Consider the following 26,837-nt stretch of genomic DNA (forward strand, 5'->3'; position numbering starts at 1 on the left):
GACAGACCAGATCCAGAGAAGATGATTTTGTACAAAGGATGAAGACAGTAAAGGACAGAGCTGTCAGGAAGGTGTAAGTAGGCAAATCCCAGGGATTGCAGAAGCTTTTCAAAGGCTGTCTGTTCACAGTTTGCTACTTGCAGTAATAAATTACCTTACTGTGTCTAGATATTTTGTAGACAACAGTCCAGAACATATACTGAATATTCAGTGATCAAAATACCAAATTCTCAGTTTGTATGGTTGCATAACTCTAAATATACTTTTATATATCTCTATAAATGATGCTCTATCATCATATAATTCCACAGTGACATTCTCTAGTTTTGTGAACCAATTTCTACCAGCTGAGCTTCCAACTCCCCCTGTTCAGGGACACAGAACAGCAGAAAATACAAAATCAGTGTGAAAGCACAATAAGTGGCCCAAAGATTGCCTTTCCCAGAAAACTGTTGAAGTGATTTGTTTATTCAATAGAATTAAATCATCTTCCAAACACAGTGACACAGACCAAAAAAAACCAAAAGAAAACAAACCCAAAAACCCCTGATTACTGTTCTAGTTATGGCTTACAGCAATTGATAGGCTTTCTATCACAACCATAGTACAGCTACAGAAACAATAATAAGCCAAAATTACAAGGTGTAAGGTCGACAAAATAAAGGTCAGCCAAAGGACACAAGAGATTAACATCATCATAAAACCAACATGTCCCTGCATGGATTTCTCCACCCTCACTGCCACGGCCTTACAGAAACAACAAACAGCTTTATTTTTGTCATAGCCCAAGCTCCCCTACAATGAAGACACAAAGTTTTACTCCAGTATTCCCAAAATAAGCATTTGTTTCCCACCAGGTGAAAACCAGGGATATACTCAACAGGCAGCAGTTGCTCAGTACAATTTACATGGGCTCAATGCAGAGGTCTGATCAGGAAACTCAAAGTTCACAGCAAGGAGGGCCCAGAAATGGAGAAAAGTCTCCAGATTTTTGTCCTGTCCCAGACAGAGAAGGGATTTTTCTCCCTCCCCTCATCTCTAAGGGGACAGGCTTGAATGCACACCTATGTGTGTGTCACTTGGCCAACACAATGCCAACAAATAGGGATTAATTCTGCCTGTTCCACACTGATAAGAAGGCAATAACCAGAGTCTTCACAAGCTGTAGGGAGCACTGGAGATACTTCAGTGTCTTGGTCCATCAGACAGTTTCAAGTACAACAAACATCTCAAGAACCAGCCAATGCAGTATCTGATTTTTCTGGCTTAATTTGTCACTGTTTTACATGCTAACACATTTTACAGTGATTAGTACAGTCAAAAATGTACATCAGCTTACCCGAAGATCAAACACTGAGAACATCTATGGCTTCTAAATAGAAAGTCAGACACATTGGTAACATATTTACATCTTTCAATCCTTGAAGCACTGAGGCAGATTTGTCTTACTTCAAGCTTCCCACTGTGGCCCAGTCCCTCATTTCTGATGTTTCTTGGATGCTCAGGGTTTGGGGAGCACTGGAGGTGCTGACAGACTGGGACCCAGGCTCCCTCAACCCAATGCCTCTCGTTCATTTGGATTTCCCTTAAGTTTATTTTTAAAAGCACTTAAGTACAATTTCAATTTTGAATAGAATCAGTTTTGGTTTGGTTTTTTTTTTGTTTTTGTTTTTTTTTGTTGGTTTTTTGTTTGTTTGTTTGTTTTTTGTTTTTTTTTTTTTAATTTTTAATACCATGCAGACAACAAAGGATGCCAAGCACGCTCACCCACATTAGACAGGATGATAACAAGACACAAAATGATAATAATCTGGGTGGGTTTTTTGGGAGATGCAGGTTATTGGCTTGGCTTACAAGCACTGATGTAAGGCCTGAATTCTCTTTCTGCTGAACCCAAATGTAAATGTTGTGGTGGCTTTAAAGGTAGTGGGCTGCATCCTGCCTTCAACACATTCATATCACTGACAAATTCCACACTGGTATTTTAAAGCAAGCAGAAAAAACCCTTTTCCTGAGGCCTGTGGTTCACATACATACTGCCAGGTACAGGGGGCTCATGTATGATTTACACCACCACGATGAAATGCTTTGCATAGATGAGTTTGAAAAGATGAATTGATGAAATCTGGAAGGGAGAGTGACAGTCACAACACTTCTGCTTCCAGAGAAGCTTGTTCTTTACTCACACCATTAAAAACATGGTATTGCTGCTGCACTGTATCTAAAGCATATTAAAAAGTATATGAAATCAAGTGAGGGGGGAAAAAGAGGCTGCTCATCTTACTCATGATCAAGGCCCATTTCTGGAGCACACAAAATTTCCACACGCTTCACTGGGTTTTGTAAAGGCCCTAAGCATAAATACTGACTTTATTCCTGGAACCTCAGCTCACTCCAGAATTTCCCAGGTAGCTTGGCCCTTTAGGGATTGCCAAATTTTTCTGTTTCCTTTTTCCTATACTTGTAAAAAGCTCCAAGCCTCTCTTCACACTCAAATGAGAGTGAGGTGGGGAAAAAGGCCCATTCCAGAGCATGTCACATTCACTACCCAAGCAGACTAGTGGGCAAGCCCCCTGGCCTCAGAAGATCAGAAAGGACAGACTCCCTGCCTCCCCACCTCAATTTCCCCCCAGACACAGCAGAGATTGCTCCTCACTGCCAGGGAGGGCTGAGCACCCACGCAGCTGCGTCACCACCAGCGCTCCTGCCTCCAAGCAGGAGCAGCCCTTCCACTGATTCACCAAACACCCACAGAGGGGACTATTCTTGGAGCTGATTTCCTTCCATCCACTACATCTGGCCACCCCGAGTCACCTTTAATTCATTGTCAGCCGAGCCTGCAAGAGGGCGGATTTTTCAAGGGCTGGAGGAGCCACCCCTGATTGCTGCGAGCTGTGAAACTTCACCTCTTGTCTCTGCTGTGTTATTCCAGGGCCCTAAAGGCTCTGGAGCAGAGTTGTGCTTGCAGCCTCCTGTATTCCCTTCACATTGTTTCTCAAGGAGACCACAGACCTGCTCAGCACGGTGCCTCTCCTCCTTGAGACAGCAGCAGGAGCTGCTGCTGTCATGGCATGGTTCTCCCTTTTGCAATTCATGAGCTGGCTTTGACAACTCTGCTGCAATCACAGGAAATATGCTAAAATATTATAATGGCCCTATCGCCATTGAAGCCATTCTGTCCAACAGCAAAGTTGGATTTCATGAATCAAAAGCAATCAGCTAAACTATTCCAGCTAAATACTTCCTTCCCTTTGATGACAGCACTGGCAGATTCATAAGCCTCTTCTGTTGACCCGACAATAAAGTCAAAGCAGTCCTAGTTATCATTTCCAACTCAACTTGCATTGCCAGTGTATGCAGTATCAGGAACTTCTTAAGGGATTCAGGGATTCTCCTAAATAATGTGAGGGATTGGGGATTAAACCATAACATTTTCTCTCTGCCTGTCTCAGGCTTCATATCCTCAGCAGCAGAGCTTAGATTACAGCTCAAACTCAGGATGTGGTGCCAGACAGCTGACAGCCTTCCTTCATGAACAGATCAGAATTATTGGTGGGGGGGATTTTTCTGGGAAAGCATAATGTGCTACACACATCCTTTAGTTGCAGCAAACACACCTGACAGTCACTTCTTATCACTCATATATCCCGTTGTTCAGAGGTTAAGATTGGACATTTGGAGCTTAGACCTCATGGGAGAAGGGAAAACAAAACCAGCCCCAAATTCAGACAAATGAATGATGTCAAAAGAATATTTTCTTATGCTCAGCACACAAAAGAATGATGGCAGAAACCAAGGAGCGTCCTTCTTTCTGCAAAAGCCCTTCTACATATGGCATTTCTGACAAATGCCATAGTTTTGCAATCACTTTTTGAGCAACACCTGAAAAATGAATCAGAAAGTGAACATGTTGCAACATGTATTTCATCTCAAGGACTATTTTATATATATTTCAATAATTATCTTTCTGGCTTGCAAATCACTCCTTAACTGTACAGCTATGTACACCTTCAGAGAAATATCTGGGCCTGTTTCTGCAGTCCCTACACAAATAAAATACCCACCCACCTGAATGGGGGCTCTTTTCAGATAAATGTGGCAAGATTAAGCCTTTGGTGCATATGTGCAAGTAACCTGCACACACTTCTTAAAATCATTAAAAAAATATAGTAGCTATAGATTTATAAGCAATCAAAATCTAGACACAGTAACACTGCACTTATTACAGTGAATTTACATTGCTCATTTATATGAAGCAAACAATGGAAAGGAGATGTCTGTGACCCTGTATTTACAGATTAACTGTAAATGCAGTTTTGCTTATCCTTTTGTCTGTCCAAAAGGATTTCTTGCAACTAAAAAGAGGGATTTGCACTATTTCTATCAACATATGGATGCTTCTCAAGTGCTTTCCCATCTTTTTTGAAGTGCCTTTTGCAATGTATCAGATTCCTTTCAGTTGATTTTGTTCACTTCCATCACCACAGTAAAGAAAAATCTCTTACTAAAGAAGGTAACCTTAGCAGAGCAGCAGCAGCAAAGCAAACCTGGAGCTACTACTAGTCCCAAACTCAGGCAGAATAAGGAGTAAGGGCTCTAAGTACCAGCTTCAGAGTCATTACTGTTATCATAAAACTTAATGCACAGCGAGACGGCCAACCTGCAGTGTCACATTGCTCTCTAAATAGCACTTTCATCACAGCACTTCATTGTCAAAGCCCTTTGCACACAAATTTACAGAACACAGCAAAGACAAAGATCTCTTTTGCATATTGAGTCAAGGAAACCATTTCACCTGCGGGTTGATGGGGATGCTGCCTATTTCACAGGTAGACGATACGAGGGGGTGCTCAATAACACACAGTGTAACTCTAAGACCTAAAACACATCACCACAAATAATATATTAAGCTTAAGCACTGGTCCTTCACCTGCCCCTGGCTGGTGCTTCCCAGGTGAGTTCTGACACCTTCACCAAGGATATGGGCTGCTTCTAAGGCAATCAAACCTCAAGAGTGTAGTGTAAATAAAATGCACTCTCACATACCACCCAGGTCACTGCTGGGCAGCAGGGACTTTTGGAGTGGTGACCAATGTGCTTTCACTTTTTTTGTGATCATTTTATCTGTACTGTGAGCAACTTGCACAGCTCTCAGCATAGCACAGAGGCTTTTAAAAGAAGCTTTGTGCATTCATGCATTACAAAGTCAAAATCCAAGTCCATATTTGGATTTAAACCCTCTCCCCACCGGCCTCCCGCAAAAAAAAAAAAATTCCCTTATACAGAACTATAAATTTCAAATCCTTGATCAAAGATCTTGTAATCTACATAAGACAAGACAAGGCAACAGCCCTAGTGCTTCAGACTAAGAACCTAGACAGGGAATCTCTGTTCATTTAACTATGCCAGCACAGCTGGAATAGCAAACCTCACCTCCTGTGTATGCAGTCATACCAGTATGAAAGGGCAACTACCAGCAGCCTACTACAACAAAATAAACTCCAGCAACTTCTGGCATCTTTTCTGCTCCAGGATTTTGTCAACTGTAGCAGGTGAAAAATTAGGCTAGGCATACCTGACAGAGCTACACTGATGACATTTAAAGAATACACCACCAGCCCTTTTACTATCCTAATAACATTCTCAATATACAAAAACGCCACATTAAGACATTTGACATTTCAAGATGCATAATTTTAAAATAAGCATCATAATCTAAGCCACAAAATAACTTCTCTGAATTTTAACTTCATTTCCTGACATTAACATATTACAGATACCTGAAAGTGTTAACTCAATCTGTACAACAGTGAATCAACATTCAGATACTTTTACAAAGTCTTTAATAAAAATCAACGAGGAAATTATTTTTTTTCTATCTTATGCTGAACCAAAAAATCAACTTGTAAAATATAACTACGTAATCCCCTTGCTCTTCATCTCAAGAAAACCTTGTGAAGGAACTTGTTTCTTCAGCAAGGACTCCAGTGTGATGCTGAGACGGTGGCTGTGGGAGGAAGTGCGCACATTGCCATGTGTTAGCCAGAAGGAAAGCATCACAGACAAGGAGAAAGGAAGCACAATCAGCAGAGGAGAACAGAAATGCAAGGCGCAAGAAGGAAGAAGAAACTATTTCTAAAACAGTATCACAACATGATTCACACAGTTTCAACAGATTACCTGTTGCTGTGAATGGGAGTTCAACATTCTGTTCTATCCTGGTTGAAAAAATTCATAAAGTGATTTTGTTTATTCCTAACACATCTATCTGCTATTTTTGATCAACACTTTGTGACATTACAGAACAAAGATTTTAAGTTATATATCCCCATTAAGCTATAATGCTAAAGAGTATTTTCAGAAATCTAAAGGCCAGAGAACAGTGTTCAATAACATCTGGCAATACCCCAAGGTACTCGATTCAGAAACCTATGTAAAGTCTGATAATCTATGCTAAAATTCTCCACCTCTGTTTTTCCTCAAAAGTTTGGTGCTTTTCTCCATAGTGAAATGATAACTATATTAATGTGCTCTATTTATCCCTAAATGTATTGTAAATGTGCTTCTTATCTGACTTGCTTTCCAGGACAGCGTGTACCCTGGGGCACAGGAGTTTTGCTTCTCCTACACTGTTATGGACCCAACTCTGCTAGCAGGAAAGATGCTGGTGTCCTAGATCTTATGGGATGCAATGCCTTGAGGAAATTTATATCAAACAATTATTGCATAATCTCGGGGTGTAACAAAACCTCCTACACCATACACAGGCCATCGAGCTCCCGCCACACTCTGGCAGTGTCCCTGTCAGCTGCAGGTCCCCGTGTGAACCCGCAGGATCCCCTTGCTGTGCATGTGGAGGAAGTTGAATATCTCCGAGGGCATCGCGTGGAAGCCGGGGCGAGGCTTCACGTTGTCGTAGTAGTGGTGAGTTATAAAAATCCCTGAGGGGTTCATGGGGAAGGCCCAGAAGCCGAAGAGGTGCACCTCCTCGCAGAGCTCCAGGGCCGCAGTCACCAGGATCAGCCCGGTGCTGACCCGCTTGGCCCGCACGCCCTGGCCGAGCCAGTAGCGCGAGACGTTGATGAGATACTGGGGGTGGAAGTAATAGACTGCCTGCTGGGACTCGAAGTCGTCCAGCACGTACTTGACGCGGATGGACACGTCCGTGTTGCGCGTGTTGTAGAAGGCCGGCAGCAGCACGGAGGCGTTCTCGTACACCTGGAGCACGTCGTAGAAGGGCTTCCTCCACTTCTCCAGCTTGTGGAATCTGGAGGGGAGAGGGTGTGAGTGGTGGTCAGTCCATTCCCAGCAAGAGACACCCAATGGGCTTTTCTGAAATATTTCCGACACAGGGATAATTGAGATGATTCTTCCCGTTGATGGCTTCCTGTTATCAACGGGAATGTACTTGGATTCGTAGCTACAGCATCAGCATGAAAAGTGGGGTAGAAATTATATACCTCTAAAAAACTACTAAAAATATAACTTTAAAAATTTTTTTTTAAATTAAAAATATTTAATTTTTTTAATTAAAAAAATTTAAAAATTCATAGTAACTTCATAATAACTTTGTGGCCATTTCTGATTCTAATAATACCACGCTTCTCTTGATATTATTAGAAGTAAGTAATTTTTCCAAGCTACGTGGTGCACTGTAGAAGGATTTTTAGCAGAACAAGGCCATGCTGTGCTCCTACATGAGTTGGACAACCCTGGCCTGCAGATTACAGAGTTACTTTGAAGACCATGCGCTGTCTTCAGGACAAGATAGACCATGTACTGTCCTCGTAACAAGACATACCATGTTCCGACCTCAAATGGATCCAACAAGGAAGAACGAGCATTGTGCCAAGACGTGACTAGATGCCAAGCACGTTGTGGGAAACTGCTAATTTGGCACACCTTAGCTAAAGATGCTTACAGTGTGACAACCAATCAGTAATTAATATGTGTATGTAACTATAGTTGCTTAACCAATGAGCATGAATCACTAGTGGTGTGAGACAATGTATAGAGAGGAATAAATATGCCAAAGTTGCTGAATAAAGGAGAACAACATGTAGCCACATTGGTGTGGTTGTTGTTACTCAGCCAACTCTCTGATTGAGGACCCTCTTCAGTGCACCATGCAGTGCAGGGCTGTATAAAAAAGTGGCCAACACCAAAGCTAGCAAGTGCTTAAAATGTCTAACTGTAACATTTTTTAAAATAAATCCAAAGTCAAACAAATTAATTTATCTTATTTGAGAAAAGGAATTCCTCCCCCCATCAAGAGAGGAAAGCATTAATGAGCCTTATGGTCCCAAAAATGTCACAAGGTAGCATTAGGGCATTAAATTAACAAATTTAAAAAGAAAATCACCTAGTCAATCCTGCCTACAGTAAAGTTTCACTGACATTTCTTTAAAATATGTGACAATGTGTGTTACTTTATTTACTTGATGATCTTATTTTTCCAAAGTTGATGACTCTGATTCTATGACTTCAGCATTTCAGGTGGGATCCAGTTTCTTTCACCCTGTATGTTTCTAAGATGTTTGATTGGGACTTGCAAGCAGAGCAGGGGAAGGATGGCTCTGTTGTTTTAATTTGATTTTAGCTCATTGCCTTTCCACTTTCTATCATCAAAGTGCAGGTTTAAGTGTTTAACACATTTCTACAACTTGTTACTTATTCAAGTCAGAATGAAATGTATGATTCATAGTGATGGTATAAAGTAGGATTTGGTAAGAAATTCTATGTAACAGAGTTAAGTTGAAGGTAGATTTGGGAAATCAAGAGAAATGAAAATACAAAAAAAAAACCAGAAATGACCTCTCAGTGATTATACTGGGATTGACAGTCACGACATCAGTCTTCACCCCAACGTCCATGAAGTATTTCTCAGATATAGGAGGCAAATTGCATCTATAAAAAAGAGAAATTAGTAAGAAAGTTTAAAAATGTATTTTCAGGACTAGTAAATAAAATTTATTTAAGCATTTCTGCCAAGCAACAAATCTAGAAACAGAGTGAGAATTTAAAATTGTATCAAAGCATGTTGATTCCCAAACTGTGCAATAATCTAACAAGTTCTTGAGGGCTGTGTGAAGACCTCTCTTATTCCCTCACCTGTAAGAGATTATCCCTCTTTGCAGGTGTAGCCAAGGCTCATTTTGCCTCCTTAACAGCAATTTACCTATTTACTCTGGCAGTTTAGGATGCAAAATGGATTGAAGCTCCAAGGCCAATCAGCCTATAAAATCAAAGGCTTGCTGAGCAGTAGCTGAGATGTATTCAATAATTAATAAACTATATGTAAAACACTGCCTTTAAGATGCTTCAGTTTATACCCAGGAGAATTTCGGGGAAATGTTCCACAAGAGAGAAATCAATCCAGACCTAATTAATCCCAAACTATCTGCTTCACTTCCTTTTCCATTTATAAGCATCTCCCAACATGGTGTAATAGCAGCAATTCTGACTCTACAAGTTCACCACAGGACATCAAAGTTTTTGGAAGCAAACTTGTGAGATTTGCAAGCCTTGACTTTACCCAGCCTCCATTCACCTTGGCCTTGTCCTAGATACATCATCTCACAAAATTTAGAGCAGCTCTCAAGAGATCCTGAAGTTACTGAAATGCACACTCACAAGTTATCATGCTGTCTTTCCTTCCAGAGGAAATCCAGCTGAAAAAAATCTTCAGCATGTGTTTTCAGGGATAAAAGGTATGGCCTTGTAACTGGTGTTACACTCAATTTAAGCTTGAGTTAGGCACTGAGTGACACTTTGAAAGCTTTTTGAAGTGACCTGCAAGCCTCAATTAAAACCATCACTGTTAAGGCACCCCACATCTCAAAGATGCTGCTGTTCCTAATTTTCAAAGTTGTCCTTATTTCTGAAGAACAGGGCTGAGCAAAAACTGTGATGGTATTTAGGGTAAGAGATGCTTACTGTTTTCACAATACCACAGTTCAGCTGACAGGAAAATTTCTCAGTCAAAGAGAGAAGACAGCTTGGGGAGCAGAAGAATGCACAAAATTCCTCCAAAGTCCTTTTAACATGCAAAAGGTTCACATCCACCTTACAGATAGTCCATTTTTATCTAGCCAGAGAATTGGTTTTGGCTATCCTTTTAATAGACAATGCCATTTCTAGTACTTTCTTCTGCTGGGTCATGCCACTCAAGTCCTTTGGCACCCCCAGTATCACTTAGCACTGGGCAGTGTGCTTAGATGATATTTGAGAAGGGTTTTCAGATAATCAGCTTCGATGTTTCTGAACAGGAAATTCACACCGGGACTAAGAGTGACTGAATTTTTTTGAAGGTGAAAATGCCTTATAAAAATGGTCCCATCTGCACAAGCTGTACTTTTGTCACAAGACTCCAAAAATTCATCCTCACCAAGAGAGCAGTCCCATCTCTAAATTCACAGAGGTCCCCTCTGGCCAGTAGATGGAGACAGACAATAACTACTGGTAAATGCAATCCTGGTGAGTATTTTATATATTCTATTGTACTGTAACTGATTGCTTTCAGAATTTACTTCACAGAACAATCCTGGCTGCATGTTGCTGGCCACAAGAAAAGATTTCCCTAAGTGTTCTGAAGGTATCATTTAATGTAATCAGGGCTCCATAAACACTTGTGAAATGTTTTATATAATTTCACTGGTGGCCAAGATGATGATTCCTGATACTTTGGTGGACTGGAAAGCAGATGTGTTCACACCTGACCTTGAACACAAGCTTTACTTTAAAACTGACCTTGGCTTTTAAAACACTGGTGCATCTTTTTGCATAATCCATACTTTTGAGATGGTGAACCAGGGTTTTCTTTGGCATGGATATATTTATTCATATTCCAGTTCTATAGACTAAACCTCTGTTTAGTTGTTACAGTTACCAAACACAACCCAGTTTCTAAGTTCTGTAATGATCTCCTCTTTTTTTCGCCAGTTTTGATACTGTCCAAGGAAGAGTAGCAGTGGTAAAACAGGACCTCTACTAAAAGTCCTTAAAGACAAATGAGATTTGCCAGACATATTTCAACTTCTTCTTAAAAGGTTGCCATCTCTGTGTGTCACATGGGCTGCTCCTTTCATCCATACTTATGGTTGTGATCCAACACAACAGCAGAGAATCTACAGTAATTATTTAATGCATATGGAATATATTAGGCTTTTAAGAAAGAAGTTATGTGAAGCCTGGACTTTCTCGCAGACTTTTTTTTTCATTGAAAACTAAGATAATAATTTTCTGTAAAGTTGGAATAGGAGGCAAATGCAGGGGTCTGAAAATAATGAATCCTGAACATAAAATTCTCTCATATGATGTCAAATTAAATTAAGACTGCACTGAACCAAAATCTGATCTAATTTTTGCTGGTGTGAAGTCAGAGCAATTAATTGTTTTACATATGGTTATTCTAAACTGACAACAACATACCCAAGATCAGAAAATAGGCCAACTGAAATAAAGAGATTTTTCTTTTCTAGAGAACAAGTCATGAATCTCTGAGCTAGCGGTCATATGCCATGACCCAGGCAAAGAGCTTAACAGGATTTAGAGAGGGATTAGTCATGCATATGAATAACAAAAAAAAATCTTTCTCATATATATTAAGGATTATAAAACTGCTGCTAGACTCTCTTATCCAGGGACACTCATCGTGGGACATCCCAGTTTATGCAAAACCTGGGTACTTCTACATATAGTGAGGAGCAGTGAAGACACTTAACCTTTAAGGTTATTCTGGTGACTCTGGAGGCCCTGGATTGATTATTGATTGTAGTAAATCCTGTTATTGAGCACCTGAGCTCTGCACCAGTCCAGAAACACCTCTGAGGCACATCAGCTGTGAGCTATTAACATCTGACCAAGCTGCTTGTCACTCAGTAGAGGCTGTACCTCTGGCTCAGATCTGCCCTAGAAAATTATGCCCAAGCTCATAGGACACTACTTATAGGGTAATATCCACAGAAGGATAAATCCACAACCTCAGTAGCAGGGGATATCCTGAAAGAGAGCATCAGACTTTGCCAGAAAGTCAGATTAACCCCATGGAGTTTGGGAGAAATAATTCCTCAAAGCTTAATTTAAAAAAATATATTATAAAGTAAGATGTTTTGGGTTTTTTTTTTTGTTTGCTTTTTTTAATTATTGTTTTGGGGTTGATTTTTTGAAATACAGGTTTTTGTGCAAGAAGCAGGCTTGACACAGCCAATTTAGCAAATGTCATGTTTCCACGAGAGACAGAATAGCTTCTCAATGTTCCATTTGTCATTGGAAAAGGCAAAAAAAATAGGAAAGTGGAGCCGTGGTGGTTACCGAAACACGAAGTCTGCACTGTCAATCTCCCGGCCACATCTGCTGTTCTTCAGAATTCCTCCATTCCCAACCACTGCGCACCTCTTGAACTGGGAGCGGTGGTACGGCATGTCCTGCAACAGCACGGCAAGGAAACAGTTAAAGGCCCCAAAGCATGGACACAACAATCCCCCTTTTCACTTCTTCCTCTTGTTTTTCCCCTGCAGCTGCACCTTGATGCATTAACCACAGGATGTTGACACTGGTTCTGGGGTGCAATATTCCCTCTACACAAAGTGATGGGATATTTCGCTGTGCAATTAGAGATGGCACAGGCAACAAACTCAAATGTAATAAAAAAACCCCAATAACCTGTTCTTTTTCCCCAGGTTCAATAACATAAGGAGTAATTTTAGACATTTGCTTTCCCCTTTGATTTCCACGTGAGGGCACAAACCATGAATTAGTGTAGCTCAGGCACTGTTTTCTGAGCTGCCTGCAAACTGCTGGCTCCTCAGGCTCTGGTGTCCTGCTTTTGGGAAGTCTGCACACAGAGCTCCAGGGCAGCCAGTAAAACCCAAGAAGTCTGTCAGACAGCACATTGCAGAAAGCAGGCCAAATTTTACTGCTTACCAGTAACTGTACTGATAGTGTTAATGATTATTAATTAGCATTTGCACTACCAGCACTGCCTTTGGTCAGGCACCTTTATGGACTTGTGGATGATGCATCCTCCTGTAATCTTTGGGAAAAATCCTGCCTTCACACAGAGATGCAGCTGCTGCTGGAGCCAGAGAGTGAAAATCACATCCTGAGAACAAACTGGGCTGTTAGGGTGAGAGGGCTGTGACGAAGAACTGAGCCATGCTACACCTTATGAATATGTAGGGATGTGCTTACATAAGCATGAGAGTGCTCGTTTTTGGTACATACATATTTTATCAATAATCTCACGCTGCAAACTACAGAGGGATGCAAGAGTGGCTTGACATTTCTGGGTGATTATTCCCAGGATCTTTCCATGGCATCCATAAGCCATGAGGCAAAAAGGGCATGCAATCACACCTGTCTGAGAAAAGCAGCAGCTGTCTGACAGAGAGGAAATATGGAGCTGTCTGTGCTTTATGCAGTGATTTCTTAACACACAGTCCCTTGGCAGCCCTGGAAGGGAAATCAGAAGCCAGGTGTCCATGCTTAGCACAAGGCTCTTGCTCCTACAGCATTGCTTCTGTGTTTTCAGCCCTTTATTTCCTACATGTGAGAGGCTACAGCCCTGCTCCTGTGCAGAGGGTGGCTTTGGTCACTGCCCAGTGACTCCCAAAGGCATTTTGGCATGCAATGATGCCTTCGCAGCATCCTGATCATCCAGGACAAACCTAGCAGATCTCAGGTGTTCAGACTTTGATGCACTCATCTGCCTAATCAGGCAGGGTTTTGAGGATAATAGTCCTGGATTTAGATGTACCCATTCTTTGCACATCTCCAGATGCCAAAGTGCTTTCCTGGATCCCAGCCCTTCCCTGCTTCTGCCCCTGCTCCCCATGTGCACATTCAGACAACAACACTTCCCCTCCTCTCAGCAGTGCTCAGAAAGCCAAAGGATTAGAAGTGCTTGGACCCTTAGATTTGTGCCTTCAGCGGCACAAATCTAAGTACTTAACCTGAATATAGGTCTGACTTTTCAAAAGGGATCAATTTCAGCCACCCCCTCCAAGTATGCTGCTGTAAATTGAAGGGGTGTGCCCTGTGATAAATCTGCAGCCATATCAGCCCATTCCTGCTCATCAGCCACTCTGTGCAGAGGGAATTGCCCACTGATTACAACCTTGAGTACCCCTGGAGGTCAAGTGTTATTTGCTGGAAAGGCTTTGAGTAATCATTATGATGAATACATTTAAAAATTATGAAGCCTGTTCACAGATAATCTGTGAAGGGAAATAAGTATAAAAATAGTCATTGTGAATAGGAATTATAAAATAATCCCCCCAAAAAGAAAATCAGACCTACCCTCAAATGTTGGATTTACTATATGTGAATATTATACTTTGAAAGAGTTCTGATAAATCAGTGTCTCTTTTATTTAGCTTTCTATTTTCATTATCCACTTTGCTCCTAAGTCAGCAATATTCTGCAGGAAATTACATACATATGTGTGTATATATGTATGTATATATATATATATATATGTGTGTGTGTGTGTGTGTATATATATATATATGGATGAATGTGTATGTATATATTTTGCAGATGACCCCAGAAAACAGAATAATCATCTAAAATATCATATTAAAAAAAAAAAAAAAAAGCAGTGAATTCTGTAGAAATGTCAAACAAGTGCTAAATGCTTGGCTATAGGACAGTGCCTAATGCAGCAAGTACAGTGAAGCTGATCCTGCAAATGGGTAGAGGCACCTTTGGAAACATTTTGAAGATTTCTTGGTTGATATGAAAGATTCCACTCGTGTCCACTTCATATTTCAATTTAGTTCCCAAGGGAGTATTTTTCTGGGTGGTGAACAGAAAGGATGGGGCATTGCAACACCTTGACAGAGTAGACCTGTGAAATGAAAAAGAAATAAGATCAAGGAGCTGATGGCATAACACAGGATTTGCAATTGCTGTTACTCCTAACAAGGTATTTTTCACCAAAAAGAATTTTTTTAGCTCTGGGATGGGTAAAATGGTGGTTTGCTGGATTTTCATTCAGAAAACTTCAGATTTGGAGAAATTTTCTTAGATTGAGAAAACTGTGGCAAAACAAAAAGAAAAGAGAGTAAATTAGATACCTATACTTGTCTCTTCTAGGCTGTGGGGAATTCATGTGCAAGTTATGCCCTGCTCTAGTCCCAGAGATGAACTTCTGCCTCCCATATCCTGGCAAAATTGAATTAATCCCTCTCTGCTTTAGACATCGTCACCATTTCATGAATTATACACTCATCACTGGGCAGGAAATGTAGGAGTTCAAGAGTCCCTCTGGAGACATGGAAATGTGGCAGGGCAGTATTTAAACACAGCAATACCCAAAGACACTGCCCCACTTGACAGACTGCTGTGGAGCACAGCACACTTTGGCTACAACAAAAAAAAACTTCAAAAATCTTAATTTTGCCCTTAGCCTTGCACATGTGTGCATCAGGAAGGTGATGTGGCCCCGACAGATTGGTGCCAGGCAAACTGGTCATGCCTAAAAATCAAAAATCTCAGACTAATGACCTAAAACACCAAAAATATTTCTCTGTCTACCCTTAAGTATCCTAACCCCCAAGGGAGCACTAACTTTAACCCTCATTCATTTAAAAAGTTTCCTGGACTTCAAAATAGACTAAAATCCACAAAAGTGTAAAATAAATTATAGAAATTAGTGTATCACTTAGTAAAAAATTTAAGTTTTAAAATTTTTAGTATGTTGTAGATGGAAGCAAAATAAAAAATACAAAGTGTCATCCTAAGTTTCTCTTCATGCTTTTCTTCCTTCTTTTTGTAAGTTTAAGTAACATTTCATAATTAGACAAAAAAAAATCCATGTTACAAACTTTTTAGAATCAGTTATTAAGTTAAAAGAAAAAAATAATCTAAGTGTAAATTCTTAATTAAATATTTAGTCTTAAAAAACCATATAACAAAAGATTGTGAACCATTTTCTGCCTTCTAATAAAAAGCTGCCAAACTCACAGTAATGAATCTGTTTTACTAATTAAAAAAAATAAGCACTTAAATCCAAACATAAACTACCATCTCAAATACCTTCAATCCAAACCCAAAAAAACCAACAACCAATACCCCAAAAACTAAACCCCCCCCACACATGAAATGTAGATGGGAAAAGCAGCTTTGTAAATAAGATTCCCTTTTCCACCTCCCATCCTGCCCTGGATGCTTTTCTTCTTTCCCTGGTGGCACTGGAAGCCCTGGAAGGGTGGTTTTTGCCCACCCTTATTCCAGAGATGGTTTATTTCCCAGTCAATGTGTTTGATACCTTTAGCAAAAAATACATGTCATGGCAAATGTACGAGCATGAAGGCAAAGCCAGATGGCTCTCAAATAACCCAGATTAAATGCCTTGCCTCTGGGGTGTGTGGCCTCATATTCTCAGTTGGAAGAATAAGCCTGTCTTCTTTATGGGCTTTATTACAAGCACCAGAAAGCAAATAGAGAATTATGCAAACATTTCAGTGATGTCCAATTACTCTCATATACTTGACTCATGCAGGATGGCACAAAATGACCATCAGATCAAGGCAGCAAATGAGACTGAAAAAGTCAATGAATAATGTCTAACAGCAAAAACAATTACAAACAGATTCAAGGAATTGAATTGTTATAGTTGGGATATGAGAAAAACCTCTTAATTGGCTGCTCCTTAAGGAATTGGAAGAGATGTTTTTCCTTAATGTCCAGCTGGTTTTCCAGAGGCACAGTCCTTTTTGTGAATGCCTGATATCTGATGGAAGAAGATTTTCAAGGAAACTGCTTTCCTTAGTCTCTACGTACAAACTTTATTGTGATTTTTGCCCTTCATCCCTCTCTGCTGCTCAAGTATCTGCCATTTAAAGCTGCTGGATTCTCCCCATCTTACATGGTGGGACTGGACTGGCAAAGCTCAAAATCCCACAGCTTGGAGGGTTACACATTTCATCCTCCTCCTAAACAGCCTCCAAACTCAGAGACCCTGGTTTGCTTTTAAGGGACAGCAGCTTCCCCACAAACTCGCACACGGCTGTCTCTGCCCCACTGAACACAGATGAAATAGGCTTTACACATTTTTTTTCCTTTTCAATTACAAGCACTACTGTTGTCCTGAAACCAGCTGACAGAGATTAGGTTTACATCTGGGTGCCAGTGAGGGTTCCTGGAGCAGTGATATATCAGTCAGGCAGGTAGAAGCAGTGACAGGAGTCCTTCATCTCTTTTTTCTCTCAGTGCACAGGGTGGAGAGGGGTTCTTTGTTAAATGTGCTGGTGTTGGTGGCCTGAGATAGACTGATGGTCCTCCTGGTGGTCTTTGGAAACTCCTTTCTTATTGCTCCCACCTCTGCTCTGGCCTCCAAAGCTCAAAGGGCTCCTTTCCATACCTCAAAGTGCTGCTTTCTCTCTGGGCACAATTATTACTCCTCTCACTCCAGCTGTTTTTAAAATAATGAGCTGCAATCCTGAATGACTCTCCTCTTCAAAACAGGTTCTGATAATTGCCTACCAAGTAATTTCCAGGAAAAGTGCAGGGGAAAAAAAAAAATCAAACAAAAACCAAACACCTAAAAAAATTTAGGTGTGGAGATCACATTGGAGAAACTGTTATGAGTCTGAGACTAACAATGTTATTTTTAAAGATGTCAATGACTAACTCAGCACATGCATTCTCACACTCTCTCATTAACTCCTGACAGCTATTTCCTGGAATCATGCAAGAGAATTTGGATAAAGCTGGGGGCCTTATTACAAACAACATCTCTGAATTGTACCAGTGACTTGCAGACTTCAGTCTACAGCACTTACCCTGAAATAGCTTGTTTTCTCAAAACCTACTGAAATATGGCACTGGAATATATCAATATATAACATTCAAAAAACTGGCTTCAATCCACTGTTGCCTTCACAAGGCCAGTTCCAAAAGCTGTGTCTTGAAAGGAGGACCCTCAGCAGAGAAGTTACAGGAAGAAAGACAGAACACTACAGAAATTAACTGAGAGGTCTCTGAAGACCAGAAAAAATATGTAGATAATCTGTGAGTAATAGCTGAGAAGCCATTATAAAAAAAACCAAACAACCAGAGAAAGTCATAACCAAGGTCTGACTAAAACCAAGGTACCTAAAACACCCAGAAGAAATCAAGTTTGAGTATTTTGTAGGCCAAATTTGCAGTATCACCAGTGATATTACCATTCCAAGCCAGACAATTAGGCTGACATGATGGTGCAGCCATTAAATCTCATGTCCATCCTCACTGATGCCCAAATAACACCTGGAAGTCTTTCCCACATCAAATTCCTTGCCTTTCCTGGAAGACTTTTCCACATGCCAGAAATCTTATTGCTGAGTTGTTTTTTTTAAAGCAGGGGGGAAAGTCCACATTTATTCAAAAGGATGGTATTCCAAATGTTGTCACGCTTACTCTTGGTATCCATGTGAAATTTTGATCTCTGCAAGAAGCTAAGCTCAAACCAAAGTAAATTTTACCCAGTCTCATTAATTTGAGACATTCTTACTTGAATAAATTGGCTTCTGTGACATTCATCTCCCATTTGCACATCTGTAGGCTCTTCCATCTGTCAAACAATTCAGTTTGTTTCACCCTAAAATATAAAAAAAAAGAAAAATTAAGTTTATTACAAGAGCTTAATTTCCTAAAACAGCTGCAGATAGAATACCATACAAATTGATGGGACAAATCAGCCAGTCTCAACAGAACAAAATTTATAATTTTTCTTCCTTTTTCTGCTCAGACATAGCCACTCCAAGCCCAGTGCATGCAAGAATTGATGTTTGGGACTGATTTCTTCTCCCTGATAGGCTTTCTCTGTTTTTTTTTTTCAGGATAAAAAAATGCAATATTGAGCAAGAAGCAGCTACTCTACCAAAATCTGCTGGGAAGCAAATGAGTTTCAATCAGCTGGGTTTTGGGAAAAAGGTGCACCCAGCAGAAGGGCCCAGGAGGGGGATAATGGAAAAGGGGATTAATTTGGCCAACTAAAGCTGCATTTTGGTGAGGTTAACTTGATCTGTGAGATCCTACAGCACAACACTGTGGGTAAATTTATTTTATGAACAATTTATAAGCTCACGTGTAGGGATAAGAGTCTGTGATGGTAAGGGGAAATGAAAAGCTCATTACATAAGGATCTCTACCTCCTCCTCTGCTAATCAGTACACCTGTAGTCACATAAAAAAAACCCAAAAAAAACCCAAAAAAACCCAAAAAACAAAAAAACAACCAAAAAAACCTCACTCCTATTTCAACTAAGCTGATACAGGATGACTCATTTTTTGATGATATCACCAATTCCAAGAAATTCCACATTGAAGTTCACACATATTCTGGTACATTTGGACAACAGAGATAATGAAGGCTTTGCAAATATCTAGAGGTAGGAAGCAACTGTATAATCTGGCTAAGAAATTTGGAAGTCTGTGATTTCTGCTAGATTGATAGGTCTTAATGAGTTCTTTTCAGACTTGAGGGCTTTGAATGTTTGAATAAAGCATAGACTTTTAAGATAATTATATATTTAATGTGAGTAGAACCGAGCATTTCCCAGGCTGAGGAAGTTGCAGGAAGGAATTAGGTCATATTGTACTTTCTGTAGCCCACCAGAGCACATTAACTTGGAAATCTTCCATTACCATAAGGGCTGACGTGGGAAACATAGCACATTTGAATCAAGAACATCAGAAGAGACCAGCAGAGTAAAAGAGTTTAATGTCAAACGGTGTCTACTGTAGAATTTAGGGTAGCTTGTATCTAGCTGAGCAGGACTCCACTACCTTCCTTGGGCCGCTGAGTAAGATGAAGAAAAATGAGGAATTCTCTGTGCATGCAAAAAGAAAAAAAAAACAAATCAGAGCTCCTGATCTTCAGCAGAACACTGGAGAAGTGTGACATTCTCACCCCTCCTTTTTATTTTTAAGCGCTGCGAGTCAGCAAGCCGTGCAAAGTGTGTTACTCGTGTACCCTTCATCCAGTGCAGGAGGCAAGGACATAACCTACATTTTGCTGTGCACAGAGTCAGTCAGGGAGGCACGCTCAGAATCGTGCAGACCTGGAGCAACAAACTCTATTTTCTGTAGCCCTGGCTGCTCAATGTTGTGCACATGTGGAGCTGCACTTTGAACTGACATTCCCAGTGCACTTTTCAGACCCTGTGCATTGCCTGCAACATTAATAAACCATTTGCTTTAGATGTGGTGAGGGATCAGGCATAAGTTAAGCACCTAAACACAGTGAAATGCTGAAAAATGCAAAAAGGCAACACTAAAATTGCCCAGCTGTGCACTGTCGTACTGGCAAACTCACTTTTTTCACTCAGTTCCTTCACTGTGGCTTCATACATACATCTCATTCAACTCATTGGTTTCCTGACATACTTATTGGACCACAAAACACAATTTAGAGGTATTTTATTGTTTCCCAGAATCATGTTTTCTTACCTTTTCACTGAGGGGTTTTGAGTTGTGAAACTCTGCTGTTAGAAAAGGCCAGAAATACAAACGGGCTCAGAAAATATCCAAACAAATTAATAGAAAGGTCTGTTGTCCATTCTGACTACTCTGTTCTGGACTCCTTCTACCAGTCCACAAGTCCCCATGCCAATATTTATTATCAGGAAGGGCTGAACATTTTCTTTCTTTCTCAGCCTTCACTACTGGCCACTGTCAATGAAAGAGCCTTAAGCTAGACACGTGCATGAGTCAGTCTGGCTGTTCTTACCCTTCAATTACTGAAAATATGATATTACAAACACTGTATTATAGTCTCAACAACAATTGTGGGCCTGACCAAAATGCCTCAATGTATGGGAAAAGCTTCCTTGCTCTATAAATGGAACTCAGATCAAATTCAAACACTGCTTGCACAGGTAAGAGAAGGCTAGAGATCCCTTCTGAGATCCCTGTTGATGTCACCTCTGGAGCCTTTTGGCATGTAATTGTAAGATACCATTCCATCGTGCCCCAGAAGTAACACTTTTAGCAATGATTTTATTGCTAAGTACTTCTACTTTTTACATTTAGCTCATACTTACATAGACAAGACCTTCACCTCAATGATGTCCTGCCTTAATTCCAGGCATTTTGTAGAGTTGTACTCCAAAGGCCCTTCATAAAACTCAAAATACCTGAGGAAGGACAAGAAAAGATATCATAAATAAGGTTTAGGCTAGAATAATTATCTTGCACATCAACAGAATTTTGCTGAAAGTTGTCATTTATGATTTTTTCCTAACTTGAGGCTGACTGCCTGGCCCATAGGCAGCTTGTTGCTTCACAGGAAAGCACAGATGTCCCTGCTGGTCCTAGAACAGTCTCCCATGCCCAGTTTGTCCATTCCTACAGGAGATCATCAATCCTGAAGCAACAACAAGGACCAGCTCCCTTTTCTAGCAGTCAGCACTTGGCAGCTGGAACTGAAAGTCAGGGCAAAAGCACTGATCATTTAAGGGACACTGTTCCCATCTTTGGGGTGCCTGACTGTGCTGGGTTGGAAAAAACAGTACCAGAAAAGTGCTAGACGTTGTATTCCATCTGTGGAGGCTATTTCATAGCTCCTGAGCAACTGAGCTTTTCACTGGGATTTACTCTTTTGGTCTGTTTAGAAGTGAGCAGAAAGAGGGATTATATTCTGGGGAAAAAAATTAAGAACAAAAGGATTTGAATGATCAGACACAGCACAAATAGGAGTGATATTCTTGATTAAAATACAGACAGAAATATTTACTTTACTGGCTAATTTCTTTACCTTAGTCACTGGGCTGAAGGGGAAGAATACCACAATGGTAGCTACTCATGCTTAGGGAAAAGAAAAAGCCCAGGCTGACAAATGAACTCAATGAGTCTGCATTGAAATGACAAACAAGATTTTGGGTTTAAACCAAGCTCTGCTTTAGTTTCACTCCTAATCATTAGAAGTCTCTATTAAAACCTAATTCCTAAGACCTGCACATACCCATGAAACACTTGAGAGGACAATGCAAAACTAAGAGAAGGTGACCTGGAGGAATAGGTATTATGAACAAGACTAGAGAAAGCTCTTTTGATGGATCCCTTAAAATCCTGGAATTCATGAGGCTGTAACTCCAAGAACTCATTTTTGAATCTTCAATGAGAAATATAAAGATAAGATTTGTGGAAAAGCTCCATTCAAGCCATCACTGGAAATGGAATATTTGAGGTTTGTGTCATTGCAAAATAATATCAAAATTAATGTTTGACCCATGTGTAACTGGAAAAAGTCCAAGAGCCTCCCAAAACAATTTGCTTTCAAGAGGGAATATTTCTGTCCTGTCAAGTGCTGCTTTAGAAAGTGTCTCCTTCACCTCTCCCTGAGGTTTTCACCACCTCAGCTTTGTCAAACACCAAACCAAACATTTCTGTGATCCAGTGAGAGGCTCAAACCTTGAGACTGAAAGGAGGAAACCCATTCTTAAGAGCAGGCAGGAGAACAAAAAAATTCCTAATAAAGAAGTCAGAAGAACCCAATAGCTCAAAAAACGTGGCTATTTGTGAATATGTTTGTATGGCCTTCAAGGCAAAAAATGTGTATTTTTATAAGTTTTGTAGAAGAAAATATGTGATTAAAGTATTCCAAGATCAGTAAGAACTCTATGAAAAGACAGTTGAAGGGACACCTAACATGAATCTTTGCCTGGGTTCTCACCAAAAGGCTCACGCTCTCCTTCCAGCTGAGTTATTCACCTGGACATCCAGCATTTGCTAAGGAGCAGCTGAAATCCACTGCCCTGGCACATCTCCCATGTGCTTGCCTTGTTGAGCTGGAGCTGAGCAACTTGTGGAAGAGGCTTCAACTGGATTTGGATTAAGAGCCCACCTGCTTGCACCAGGCCAAAGCCCTGCATGGATGTACCCCAGATCAACTTCCCCAAACTAAACCAAAATCTCTCTTTAGACAGCACCATAGAATTTCTTACAGTTCACAGAAAATTCACAGAATTTTCCAGGGCTGAAGGAGTACCCTCTGGCTGCCAGTACAGACAACATTTTGATCCTCTGAAATAATCATTTTTCTGACTGTCTTTTTCAGAATCAATGCTTTTCTTTGGTTCTTTGAGTAAGGCAATGCTGGCACCCTGGACGTGCAGGCTCTACACAGTGACACGGGGCAGGTACACACCCCCACACAGCACTGAGCACCTCACACACCCCTCCTGCTTCTCAGGGTGTGCAGGAATGAGCAATGCCCATCAGCCTCATCCTCACCTGCCTCCCAACACTTCATTTCAGTGCCTTGAATGTGCCTCAGGAGAGATAAGCAGAGCAAAAATCTAGATTAACATTTATTTTTATCTTTCCTGTGCACTTCTGGCTGTGATGCTAGGTTAGAGCGCAGCAGCTCAGATGTTGAACAGCACATGCTGTCACGTGGGAGCACCACAGCACAGGAAAGCTGCCTTCAGCCTGTGGCACTGGAGTCAAAGATGTCATTTTATGGAATGGAGATGAAATTTCCTGTGTCCCAGCCATTCCCTTTGATCGTTGCCTGTTTACTCAATCCACAAACCAAAAATAGAAATGAAAAAGGATGTGTTACCACAGCAGCAGAAGGTTAAGAAGGAAATGATTGGGTCAAAAATAAACCACTTCTGGATCTGAAAGGAAATCAATCCATGAGGCAACACTGCGTTTCTAGCAGAGCTATTCCATGAGCCTATAGATTGAAAAAGCACAGTCCTGCAAGCCTCTACTCTCACAACAGCTTCAGCTTTCCCCACAGAGCCACTGGGAGCATTGAATTCAGCATTTAGTACCCCATGGAAGTGCAGAGGGAGGATCCATGGGATGGGCTGGATGACACATGGCTGATGGGACACGTGCAGCAAAGGCAGGGGACACCAATGGCAGAGTCATTCTGCACAGAGAGGGGAGAAAATGCTGCTGGCCATGGGGTCAGTTTGACTGAAGTGAGCTCAGTGATGCCAGGATATTGAATAAACATCCTTTGGGCTGCCCTTCCTCAGCCTGAACCTCACTGGAGCAGACAGACAGCCACTGAACCCTCCTTAGTTGTAATGCTATGGATGCTTCTGCACATCAGCTGCACATAACAACAGTGCTGCAACAGCATTGGGAATTTTTCAAGACAGTGGCTGGTCAATAGACTCAGGAAAAAAAGTTTCTCTCTTTCTCCCAGGAGTATTCATGCTTTTTATTTGCTTCACAGTGATTCCTCCTGCTGCAGATATTAGAGGATATTAGCAGAGGCTGTTCCCTGGAGCACTGGACAACCTCTTCCCACAGAAGTGCTTCACATTGTGCTTTCCTAGAGTGCAGCTTTTGCACAACACCAGGCCCTAGCACAAGGGGCATGGGTTCCCTCAACCTCCAGAGATGTCCTTTAAACCCACGTCCTCATCTTGCAAGGGTCTGGACCTGCAGGGAGTGTTTGGAGATCAGGCCCCCACACTTCCCCAGAGGAAGCATCAGTCTCACCCACTCCCTGGTCTCTGAGAGCTCTTCCTGCTTATTAACTCCCACTCCAAAACATGTAGTTCCCTGTGAATGAAGATACATTTGCCTGTCAGAAAGCTTAATTAGCATAAATGGAAACTGTCCTCCCCATCATCCTCCTCAGTCTGATCTCCAGCTAAGAAACAAGGATGTAGTTCAGTTTATTTTGATTTATGTTCTGGATTAGTGACAAGTGACAAACCTGACTATACTACTTACTCCTTTTGCTGCAGAAAAGGTCTGTGCTTTGGCTTTACAAGAATGACAGTCAAGCTTTATTATCCATAAAACAGAGTTGATCTGTCACCGCCATAATGTCCTCTCCCTGCATTTTTCCACTGCCCCTGACGAAACATAAATAACTTCTATCCCTTTAAAGGTCACAAGTCTACAGGAAAACCAATACAAGAATTCATGATTCTTTACCTTAAGAACACAACTGCGAATGAATTACAACAAACAGCTCAGTTGCATGTAGGATTGTGCTTTCCCAGGGCACTGGGTGGTACACACCACTCACTGCTCTGCGTCTGCTCACGTCAGTTGTAGCTTTCAAACCCACAACACTTTTCCAGGGTCAAATCCTGTGCCTGAACACCACACAAGCTGCAAGTGCTCAGAGGGCACTGGTTTTTTACAGCCCACTGCACTGAGTACCGAGGAATTAGATGCTATTCACTCTGTAATTTTCCATTTTTGACTGACTGAACCTTTCTTCTTTTCTTACCTTCACGTCCCCCATTGCAACCTCACCTCCAGCTGAGCTGCCTACTGAGCTTGCCAGTGAGAGACACATTTGGTTTCTCAGTACATCAGCTAACACTGAGGTCTTTGATCATCTGCAGTTGGGCTGCTCCTGCTTTGATCAGAAGTAAGCTTTTCTTGATCACACTACACGAATTAAAAAGCCTGAGACTTCAATCCTGCCTTCAAGTGACGCTTGGGTTGAGACACTGAGTTGTCTGATATACTGAACAAAGGTTTAAAAGTATAATTTACTGCAATGGTCAGGAATCTTTTAAGCAGAATCATTTTCTGAAGCTGCCTTCCCATTCATTCTGCTCACTTCTGAAGTGCCAGTTCTCAACACTGCTTGCAGTGAGGCTGCAGCACTTGCACAGCGAGACCACAGAGCATGGCAGGAAGGATTCCACCTACCCTGCAGGAAAAACAAAGATCTTTCCAAAAATATACATTATCCAGTGACTAAGAAATGAGAATAAATGAACCAAGCCCCGCAGGCTTCTACTAAATGCTTATTAAGAATGCTGTCCAATTAGCAGTGCCTGTGTTCATCAGTACGGGCAGATCCATGGACAACCTTGGGTCGAGATTCACCTTCCTTACTCAGGAACGTCCCAAGTGTGCCAGAGCACACATTCCCCAAAGCACAGGGGACTCACATCATCTGGCAAGGTCCCCATGGAACCTTCAGGTCCCTGGAGCAAAAATACTGCTGGGGTGGAGTGTATCACAGCTCTAGAGGCCCTGGACAGTTCATCTGGAATAGAGCACAGTAAGAGTTGACTTCATCAGAGCCCATTGTGAGAGACCAAATCCCTCTGGCCTTTACTCCTCTTAATGCTTCTATGTGACAACATCAACACCTACAAGATTTGGTCAAAAGGTTTAAGGGCTTTACATCAATTCAGGGGTTTTTCTCCCTTAATAAAAGCATCCTACCACTTTGCATGGCCTGTTCTCCCAAGATTATTTTGTCCCATTGGAAAGGGATGATCCCTGTTCAGCAGGTAAAGAAACTGATGCAGATGTGGCAAGAGAAGCAGCAATCTGCGGTACTCTTGGATGAATTCAAACTTCAACAGGACTGTGACACAAAAAAAAAAAAGAAAAGAAAAATCACATTGCTGCTTGTGCTGTTTCTGCTATTTGAGGGCCTGAGTCGACTTGTCCACAACAGGATGGTGCTTGAAAGGCTGAACTGAGAGAGGAAGAGGCTCAACCGAGGAGACTGGAGAAGCAGCAGGCTTCTTTTACACAGCTTCATGAAACTATTTGATTGTCTTATCCTTGGGCACAACAAATATTAAAAAAGACGGTTCACATTCCTACTGCCTACCATGTGCTGATGAAAATGTTACTGGCAATACTGGTTTAAACCCTGTACCATCTTCATCTCTAATGCATTAGATGTCTAACTGATCATGAACTTTTAGTATGTGTCTGTAGGTGGGAGCAAAATATGCCACCATGAGCTGTGTCATGTAAAAATATTAAAATATAAGCAAGATAAAATGGTCATTTATCTCTGCATGCATCATGTAGTGATAGCTCTTCTGAATTACTGCATCCACCTCTGACATTTCATCTTTGGGGGTTTGAGACACTGGTGAGAGTTGCAAAAGGACC

The 26,837-nt window shown here is 41.1% G+C and overlaps 1 protein-coding gene across 2 annotated transcripts in view; it reads right to left on the reverse strand.

Annotated features, from left to right (window-relative positions):
* Nucleotides 1-437: 437 nt before the first annotated feature.
* The window catches only part of ST8SIA5 (ST8 alpha-N-acetyl-neuraminide alpha-2,8-sialyltransferase 5), a 48,130-nt gene continuing 21,730 nt past the window's right edge, over nucleotides 438-26,837 (reverse strand). For both annotated transcript variants that reach the window (XM_071425816.1, XM_071425815.1), the window contains 6 exons: nucleotides 21,029-21,121; nucleotides 18,497-18,583; nucleotides 14,704-14,848; nucleotides 12,313-12,425; nucleotides 8,815-8,907; nucleotides 438-7,267 (listed from right to left, as the gene is read on the reverse strand). In XM_071425816.1, coding sequence (XP_071281917.1) covers nucleotides 6,805-7,267; nucleotides 8,815-8,907; nucleotides 12,313-12,425; nucleotides 14,704-14,848; nucleotides 18,497-18,583; nucleotides 21,029-21,121 — 994 coding nt within the window. In that variant the 3' untranslated portion in view covers nucleotides 438-6,804. The remainder of the gene's footprint in view (nucleotides 7,268-8,814; nucleotides 8,908-12,312; nucleotides 12,426-14,703; nucleotides 14,849-18,496; nucleotides 18,584-21,028; nucleotides 21,122-26,837) is intronic.

This window comes from Agelaius tricolor, unplaced genomic scaffold (genome assembly GCF_023055355.1).
Source record: "Agelaius tricolor isolate 1412-34295 unplaced genomic scaffold, bAgeTri1.0.p SCAF_4, whole genome shotgun sequence".
Taxonomy (NCBI): domain Eukaryota; kingdom Metazoa; phylum Chordata; class Aves; order Passeriformes; family Icteridae; genus Agelaius; species Agelaius tricolor.